This window comes from Chionomys nivalis, chromosome 25 (genome assembly GCF_950005125.1).
Source record: "Chionomys nivalis chromosome 25, mChiNiv1.1, whole genome shotgun sequence".
Taxonomy (NCBI): domain Eukaryota; kingdom Metazoa; phylum Chordata; class Mammalia; order Rodentia; family Cricetidae; genus Chionomys; species Chionomys nivalis.
The window spans coordinates 33,971,098-33,980,996 of NC_080110.1; the positions used below are offsets into that span (position 1 = coordinate 33,971,098).

General features: G+C 46.4%; 1 protein-coding gene across 1 annotated transcript in view; it reads right to left on the reverse strand.

Moving 5' to 3' along the window:
- The window catches only part of Ppm1h (protein phosphatase, Mg2+/Mn2+ dependent 1H), a 260,866-nt gene extending 251,424 nt beyond the window's left edge, over positions 1-9,442 (reverse strand). Inside the window, exon 1 of the mRNA XM_057757710.1 lies at positions 8,756-9,442. Coding sequence (XP_057613693.1) covers positions 8,756-9,000 — 245 coding nt within the window. The 5' untranslated portion in view covers positions 9,001-9,442. The remainder of the gene's footprint in view (positions 1-8,755) is intronic.
- Between the last annotated feature and the right edge of the window lie 457 nt (positions 9,443-9,899).

Sequence of the window (9,899 nt, forward strand, 5' to 3'; positions counted from 1 at the left end):
TAGTTGGCATGGACAGGTGGACGTGAGGCTACTGAAGGAATGAAAAAATACCTGGTTTGCTTCTGGGTGATTTTGGGGTTCAGAGATCCAGTTCCTTGTGGAGATTCCCACTTTGCTTGGACTAAGATAACTGTGGTGGTTTGGATGCCTGATCTATAGGGAGAAGCACTATTAGGAGGTGTGGCCTTGCTGGAGAAAGTATGTCATTGTGGAGGTGGGCTTTGAGGTTTCATATATGCTCAAGTTACCACTCACTATCCCAGACTGTTCCTGTTGCTTGTGGGTCAAGATGTTGGACTCTCAGCTCCTTCTCCAACATCATGTCTGTCTGCACACTGCCATGCTGTCTGCCACCACAATAATGAACTAAACCTCTGAACTGCAAGTCAGCCACAATTAAATGTTTTCCTTTATAAAAACTGCCATGGTTATGGTGTCTTTTTACAGCAATAGAATGCTGACTAAGACACTAACACTCTTCTCTATGCCTCTCTTTCCTTCCTTGATCCTAAGAAACTGTACTTCTATGACTTATAACCAAGAACACTAAATAGCTAAGAAGCTAAGATGGCTATTATAGTACTCCAAAAGTTGGAAATGATACTAAATAGAAGCTATAACCAAATTTAAATGTGATCATACAGAAATGAAACTTGTAAAGGAAAAAATATAGTTATATGCTGAACATGATGCTTAATATTCTCAACTTGATGGGCTTTAAAGACCCCACAGGAAGAAATCACTGGGCATGTCTATCAGGGATTATCTAGGTCAGGTTAAAACAGGTGGGGAAATCCACCCTAATGTGGGCAGCATCCCTTCCTGGACTGAATCCCCAGACTAAGTAAGAAGGAACCTAGCTGAGCACAACACTTACACCTCTCTGCTTCCCGATTGCACATGCAATGTGACAGCTCCCTCAAGCTCGCACTTCTACCACTTCCCCACCCTGAGAGACTCTGTGCTCTGGAACTGTAAGCCAAAGTAAATCATTGCTTCCACAAGTTGCTTCTAGCAGGTATTTTCACCTCATCAATTAGAAAAGTAACTAATTCACCGACTATATGAAAGAAATGTTGCACTGTAATAGGCTAATGGTTAATGCTCTTACAAATAAAGTCATCCCCAAAGAGTGAACAAAACTATTATTAGAAAGAATAATCATCCAAGTGGCCACTATATGATAGATGATGTATGCATGATATGGGATTCCCTTCTGTATGCTATGAATACAATTGATTAATAAAAAAAATGCTTTGAGCCTAGAGTAGAGCAGGGCAAAACAGAGCTAGGTGGGGAAAACTAAACTGAATGCTGGGAGAAAGAAGGCTTGAGTCAGAGAGAAGCCATATAGCCCTGCCAGAGACAGATGCTCAGAATGGAACTTTACCCAGTAAGCCACACAGATGGTGACACACAGATGAGCTAGTTTAGGATATAAGAGTTAGCCAGAAATACGCTTAAGCTATTGGCCAAACAGCATTGCAAATAATACAGTTTCTGTGTGATTATTTTGGGGATGAACAACCGAGAACTAACTAGTGGCCTCCACAACTGTATATACATGACTATTTAGTTCCGCTAAGTTTAAGTTTTAATGAAGGGCTTCTCGTCTTTTCGATGATTGGCAAACATCAAAGGCTCACTGCTAAATTAGCTCCAGTCACATACTGCTGACTACAGCATGAAGTGGTACAGCCAGTCTGATAATGTGAATCATAATCATGAGTGTGCCTGGCTTCTACCCAAGCTCTCCACATCTACAAGCTATCCTTAAGAAAATAATTAGAGGAGCAGAATAAATCTTAAAGCCTAAGTGTAAAGCCCAGATGGGATGTCCACTAGCGATTTATTAATGCAAAGCCTTGCACCAGAGGGTCAGGCATCACTCTGATACTGACCTAGAGAGGAGTCCAACCCACGCTCTTGAAGAAGACGCCATCAGAGGCATGCACAAGTGATCCACTTTTATTTTTTAAGATACAGTAAGTCTAAATCGATCTCAAGTATTGACAACGATGATTGGCTTTACAATTTTACTTTATTCTTTGGAGCTTTTAGTCAACTGTATATTATTTCAGCTTTTTTGATGACATATTTTACAGTTATATTTTAAAAAGTTTTTTGTGTTAGAGATGGATAAGAGTTAAAGAATGTGTGTAATTAACAAATAGAAAGGAAAGAAACATTTATAAGAGAGATAAAATCACCAGAGGTGGGAGTGAGAACTTGGGCTGGGTCTTGAGAAGTCTGCCACGTAAAAAACCACTGCATTTTTGAATGAGCTTATGCACACATGCTGCACGCACTTAGTTAAGTTCATATGGAAAATACACCGTAAGGAGCATGCACATAGGGACATCTCGATACATAACTGCTGCACTGAGAAAATGCAAATGCGTCTAATAAGGTAGAGTGGTGGTGGGGATATGGAAATGGGCCAAGCAAATCAAAAGCTATCCTCTTGCTATATTCAAAGTGTCTGTGATAGAATAAATTAGAAAGCTGGCAAAACCACCAGAGGGATCACTTAGGAAAGGCTCCTCAACTATTGCCCTTAAGGTGAGTTTATGTAATTAGATTTGTTCTAATTACACATGTTGCCTTCCCTCCCCCACCAGCATGGAACACGGTAACAACGGAGGTCACAGAGGCAATGCTATGAAGCAGAATCAAAACATGGTCACCTAACAGCAGTTTTTCCCACTCTCTCATCTTGCCCCATCTGCAGGGGTGACACTCTGTACTTGATGAGACGTTAGTTAGGTTCCAAATCAGTGCTTCTCAGCCTTCCTAACGCTGCAACCCTTTAATACAGTTCCTCATGTTGTGCTGACCCCCAACCATAAAATTATTTTCATTGCTACTTCATAACTGTCCTTTTGCTACTGTTAGGAATATCTGTGTTTTCTGATGGTCTTAGGTGACCTCTGTGAAGGGGGAGCTTGACCCTTCCCAAGGCACTGTGACCCACAGGTTGAGAACCCCTCCTCATCTTCCCACACCCTTCACGCCCATCCTGTGGTCTTAGCAAGAATCTTGCTAAAGACATTCAGGAGGAACTCTTCAACCATGCTAACTGATCAAGCTTCCATCCCCAACCTCTGAAAGACAAGTTAATCTGTTTCTAGCAAACTCCCACTTAGCTCCCGAGCCATCAGTCCAGCAATCCAGAGTTGAACTTAAATGCTATACTGCAACAGAATAAGTCAGGACCATTTTCTTTACAGTGGGTGTGCATAAAGGTCTCGGCACAGTTGGGAACAGAGCTAATCACAAAACTATTTGGGGGGGAAATACTTTTCCCTCATGTGACCTAAGTACTGAGATTCAAAATTGCTCAGAGGCACAAAAGGCTGAAATCACAACAAACAACTCCCCCAGCCTTGACATCTTTAAAAGTGGCAGTCTTTGATGTCACTTCAAAGATGGTCCACCAAAGGTGGGGGCAGGGGTGGGGGCGGGGCAACTCTATAAAGCAGGCTATAGGACGATGCCTGTGTCCTCATACATGAGAGACCTAGCACGGGACTGGTGCCTGCCACATAGCACAGGGCAATGATGTCATCATTAGGAAGTAACAGAAACAGATGAGCGATGTTTATTTCTCGAAAGAGGGAATAACTTCAAGAGTGGAAAAGCTAATTCTCTGTTTAAATTAGGCAAATTAGAAAACTCAAGACACTCAAAATTTTTTTTTCTACAGAACACAAAGAAAACTGTCTTGAGCAATATGTGTTTGAAGGAAACAATCCCGCTCTACGGGGTTAAGTTACCAGACGGAGTTGCCATCATCATATCCAGAAAACCCGGGTGTGGTAGGCATATCATGCATGATATTGTCTACCCAAACAGAGTTCTACCACAGGTAAATACACCTGTCAGGAGAGCTAAATCCAGTTCTAAAAAGCAGGTGTTGTCTTGGAAGGTACACGATGCATTTGTCTACAAAAACGGCCTCCACAGGTGTGGAATGAAGTCAGCCAGTGGAAACTCAGATCTGGAAAATTAAAGCCTTCCAAAGTCACCATTGAGAAGATGAAACATCTTTAGCTCCGCGGACCCCTGTTTCACCTGCAGGTAAACTCTATGGACAGGGCGGGTCAACGTCCACCCCCACCCCCTACTTCTTTTCACCCTCTCTCAATCAGAGGCAGAAAGAAAGTCTTGGGGTTCCTTAGCTGTAAAGGCAGAACAGAGGTTCTGCAGCAGGGACACCCCGGAAAGGTGTGTGAAGGAAGGGTGAGCATGCTGGGGAGACCAGAACAGAAAAGGAAAACAAAAACAAAACCCAAATGAAAACCTGGAAGCTTCAGGATAAATGAAGTTTCTCTGTCCTTACCAGGGCAGGACCAACTAATGCTATTTGTTGGCAGCTGGTATTGAGTGCTGTCGCTGAAAGACGGAGCGGCCTACAGATTCTAAATCAAAATCAAACGCCCGTGAGTTGGTCTCTGGGTTTTAATAAGGTTGTTTTGTCCAAAAGTTTACAATTTGGGACTAACTCTGTAAGACTGAAAGAACTTACCTAATGGACATCAAAGTGATGTTTAAGATTTTATTTTTTTAGTCCATGTCCAGCGGTGCCTTTATTAGAAAATATACAATTAAATACATTCATCTATGTATGTGCAAAATTATACAATTATTATTATTGAAAAATGTATCATTAATAAAACTTCAGTGATGCTTAATGTACAAAACACTGGCTGATTCTTTGGCACTTAAGCATAACCTCCATTATCGCCTGCACATCTGAGTCTCCCTGAACAGCAGAAAAGTTAGGACAGATCTTTTTTTAAATGTAAAAAAAGATTTTAAGCCAATAAAACAATGAGCTGACCTCAGGTCCCTGCACCACTGGGACACCTTTGTGGTATTTGAACTTGTGGAACTGGAGGGAAGTGGCTGTCGTCATAGTCTCTGGGTCAGACAGTGGCTTCCCCTGGTACTCTATGGGTAGACCTCACAGGCCCAGTCAGTGGTTTCAAAGCCAAGATTCAAAATGGAACTTGCTAATGCCTGTTTTTATAAAGATATTGCCTATTACTGCAGTGTTCTAAAGAGCTTCATGACTTGGCAAATGCCTCTTAATCTAGGGCGGCAGTTCTCAGCCTTCCTAATGCCGTGACCTTTTAATACAGTTCCTCGTGCTGTGCTGACCCGAACCATACAATTATTTCACCACGATTTCATAACTATAATTTTGCTACTGTTATGAGTCATAATGTAAATATCTGATATGGAGGAGATCTGATATGGACCCATAGGTTGAGAGCCTCTCGTTGATCTAGTGGTTACATTTTACCCCCACAGCAAGAAACTCTTCAAGGAGGCAGAAACTCCCATGAACACAGTTCAGGAATGGAAGAAGGTCTTGAGTCTCAGGATCCTCAAGACAAGGGATTGCTTATAGCTGATTCTCTAATTCTCAGACAGACTGTCTCTTCTGAAAAGGGATTGCTAATAAATGACAAAAATAGATCATTTTCTACCATCCAAAATGATGGGCCATCAACATTACAGCTCAAAGACCTTCTCCAACTTCCCCATCGCCAGGTGATGGCCTTCTTTCCCAGAAATCTGGGACACAGATTCCACTTCTTCCACTGAAGTGTATTTGTATATATATATATGTGTGTGTACATGCATGTGTACATGCATGTATGTGTACATGCATGCACATGTATGCGTGCGTGCATGTACGTGTATATGCACGTGTACATGTATGTACATGTATGTGTACATGTATGTATGTACATGTACATGTATGTACAGATATCTCTAGCCTTCTTTCTATTTTTTAGTGTGAGACATGGTTTCACTATGTTGCCCAGCCTGGCCTTGATCTCATTGTACCTCAGACAAGCTGTAACTTGTGACTCTCTTACCTTAGTCTCCTGAGTAACTTCAAACTTTTTTAAGAGGCAGAATCAAGGGACTAGCTCAACGGCATTTTCTATTGCCACTATCTAAACTATCTTCCCACCTACTGCATCCCTCTCAGGAACCATCTAGAACAAAGAGAAGAGGATTTGTGCCTCTCGGTTCCTCTTCTAGGAACAGACAACTTCTGATCGTACCACCAGTTCTTTCTTCCTTTCTTGTTTCAGCCATTTTTATGACTTAGAATGCGTTCCTTAAAATTTTTTTACCACGTTTACATATAAATTTTACAATTGTACGAATTAAAGAGAAAAATGATAGAATTTTGAGTAATAATAGCACATTATTTTAGCTGGCAAAAGTAGGCATGAGGGGGAAGAGATGTTAGTGACGTTGTTAGCGGCCCATCCTGGGTCTGACAAATACTTTGCAATTTGAAAATGTCGAGAGGGAGTTTGGTGTCATGGGCCCTGTAGTTAGAACCGCTAGGTTCAGATACAGGCTGTATTAACATGGGCAAGTTGCTCAACCAATTCATACCTGTGTTCTCATCTACGAAGTAGAAATAAAAAGATGCCCTAATGTGAACTTGAAAATACTAAAGAATGTCAAACATTAATTATATTAACATTATTAATACTATAACACAATTTAGAAGAATGAGGTTTCTCAGGAGGCTGAGGAAGGGAGATCAGGAAGTCTAGGTCGTTTGGGATACGGAGTAAGAACTTGTTTAAAGGTGAGAGCAGCCAGGATAACGGAGTTCTACTCACATCAAGTTAGAATGATGTCCCTGACACAGTGCTTTGTGGCAGGCCTACAGAATAACGCCTACTATGCGCCTGTCTGGGAAGAAGACAGACGTGTTCAGAGGTATATCCAAACACATTTGGAAAAACACACATCCCCAACACTGAGTTGCTGGGGTCATGGGGTAGGGTGGGAGGAGCTGACTCATCCCTCAAGATCTTTGTGTGAATTAATGTGCATGCGGTAGTAAGTTTGTAACTGGTTTTAAAACTTGAAGCTTTTATAGTGGCCTTTTTAGTCTTGGACTTGAACATCTCTCATAGTCTACCCTAGGATAAGACAGGCCTCTCAGAGAGGAGGAAACAGGCTAAGGAGGGGAGTGGGGGTTTGGGAGGGGTGGGTAGAGCCATCCAGTTTCCTGTTACTAATTTTCACTGAAATCTTCTTTTCTTTCTTCATACTTTTGTGAAGTTTCCCCTTCATTGTGTCCAGGTAGTTCCCACGGTCAGTAGGGCTGTCTTCCCCCATCTCATAATCTCACCATTTCCCAGGGTGTATCTCCCAGATCCTCAGGTGGCCTTGCTCCACCAAACCGCCGGCATCAAACCTCAAACCTCCACCGTTCGGGAGGTTGGCATGCACAAGGGCCTCCACGTATACAACTATGGGACTGCACCTCTCCAGGTGCTTTTGACCTTGCAAAGGGCCCAAATGGGCTTTTAAAACTTCTTGTTCAGGCAAAAGACGGCTGGCATGAGTTAGCAAGCACACTCTTCCCGGTCTTTAGGTTTCCTCACACAGGCTTCCTCATGGAGGCTACGGGGCTGTTTTGTTCCTCGTTTCTTTCTCTTTCACGCTTTGCCTGCGGTTGTGTCATACCCCCACCTACCCAATCCTCGCCCTCCTCTCTTCACATGCCAGTCATCAATCCCCATTTGTACACAAGCGCATGGAGTCACGATCACAGCGATGACGCGACAGGAAAAAGAAGTCAAGATTTGAGGCAGAGAGCCCCGCAAGCCACCTACTTCCTGCACTGGAACCCGACTTGTAGGGAACCACGCCTGCTGGGAGATCCAGGCCACCAGAACCGGGTCAGCACCAAGGTGCACAGGCAAAGGAAAAATTGATTGGTTCCCGAATGAACCAATCAGAGAGAGAAGTCGTGCATTGGTTGGGGACGGCTAAGATTAGACAGGGGGTGTTAAAGGAAAGGGGGCAGGTATGCCGAACACCAGGGCTCAGAGTCCTTCTGGACCCACAGTCGCTAACCTCGGGATTCTAGTCTAAATTCCCTCTTGCTTCCTAGTCTGCCAGTCCCACAAAGCTAAATAGTAAAGAATAGGTAGAGGAAAACATTACTTATCCCACCATTCACAAGACGGTTATTAATAGTCAATGAGAAGTGGTCGTAGAGTAGGGGAAGAGCATTGAAACCTTTCCACACTCGGCTTTTTAAAATAGCAAATCACTCCGGAGCTCGTTTAATCGCAAAAGCTGATTACTAAAATGCTTCATTTGACGCCTGGAGTAAGTTTCTACCTCCCTAAGGACTGTGGGAAATGGTAGTGACATTTACTGGGTCGAGCAGCGTTTCACTCTGTGCTCTACAGCCGAAGGAGCTCGGGGAAGGACCTGGCCGAATGTACAGTCACGCGCACCACGCCGACCGCCTCGGGGCACACAGCTTTTGAGCCTCGACCTCACCGAACTCTTCGCGTGGGGGCACAAAGATTTTTTTTTTTTTTTTTGAGGGTGGACGCAGATATCAGGTCTTCCTACTACGTTACAACTTCAGCTGAGCTGTTTTGACCACTTTTCCCCCTCCGAAGTGTCACAGACCCCTTGTTATAAGACCAGTTCAACCTTAGCGTTCCCACGGTCCTGCGCCACTACCATCCGCTCTGGAACCCAGCGCCCGGCCCCAAGAGCCCATCCATACCCGGAGGTTTGGGGGAAACAGGGGGAAGGGAACTAGTCAGTGGAAGTAAAGAGGCTCTCGCCGAGGCCTGGAGGCCAGAGCCGGTGGATAGCCCCGGAGCTCAGAAGCTGGGAGAGGGAGGGGTTGGAACGGTGCGGGGAAGGGCCGCGAGGAGAGAGGAAAGCGGTGTGCACTCACTCTGCATAGCCGGTGGCCCAGGGCAGCCGCCGGGTCTCCTTGAGAATGAGGATGGGGCGGGCGATGTGGTCTGCGCTGCACTCCACCTCATCCTGAGACAGCCCGAGGAACTCCGGCCGGCCGTACGGGAAGCGCAGGGGCAGGTCCGAGCCACCGCAGCCGCTGCCGCCGTGCTCGGAGCCGGAGCTGCCAGCCATGATGCCGCCCATGAAATTGGCCACGGCAGATTTCACCCGAGTGAGCATATTACTCCGGCGCCGGGCAGCCGCTGGGCGAGCAGGAGGCGGCGGCCGGCCGAGGCGCAGCGCGGGGCATGCAGGCTGCGGAGGGCGCGGGGCGCACGGGGAGTCAGCCGGGCCGCTGGAGCGCGCGGCTCCCAGAGCTCAGTGCTGCAGGGGGGCGAACCCCGGCCTCCCGTGCTCCCTGCTGCTGCCGCCACCTCTCCCGGCGACACTTCCGCAACCGGGCGACTTGGAGCGGGCGGGCGGCTAGGGAGGGCCAGCGAGAGCCCCGGGAGCGGCTAGCGGGCGGCGGCTGCGGCGGGTCCCTTCCCCGCCCCCTGCGCCCCGCTCCTGCGTGCGCGGAACTGAGCCCACCCGGCGAGCCCGCGGACCCGCCGCTCCCGCTGCCACCACTACCGCTGTGGAGTCATGTGATAATCAGGCTGCACGGGCTCGGGCTGCGGCTCTGGCTCAGGCTCAGCCCCTCCCCTGCCGGCCAAGCCAGGCTAGCTCCGAGACCGTGACCTCCAGGGAAGACCGAGCCTGGCCTGGTCGGTACCTGGCGAGGAGGATGGGGGCGCTGTGAGCTGGTGGCTGTACAGGTGTTAGGGGCTGTCACATGGCGTCAGGCAGCAGGGAGAAGCCAGATGAAAGGTAGGCACTGGGATGAAAACTGCCTTTGACCTCCGGAAAAGAAACTTCGCGGAGGCAGGTGCAATCGAGGTGGGAGATTTCCTAGTCCCGCGATGGAAAGAAGTGGATCTACCCTAGTGCTGGAGTCTTAACTACACAAAGAGTACACAAAAATCGTTGGAAGTTTTCCCCTAGGCAGCTAGAGAATCACTTTCCTTTTTCTTTGATTTACCTCTACACGCGTCACTGCCCGCCACACAAGTCTTGCTTTGAATCTAGAATTTTCTACT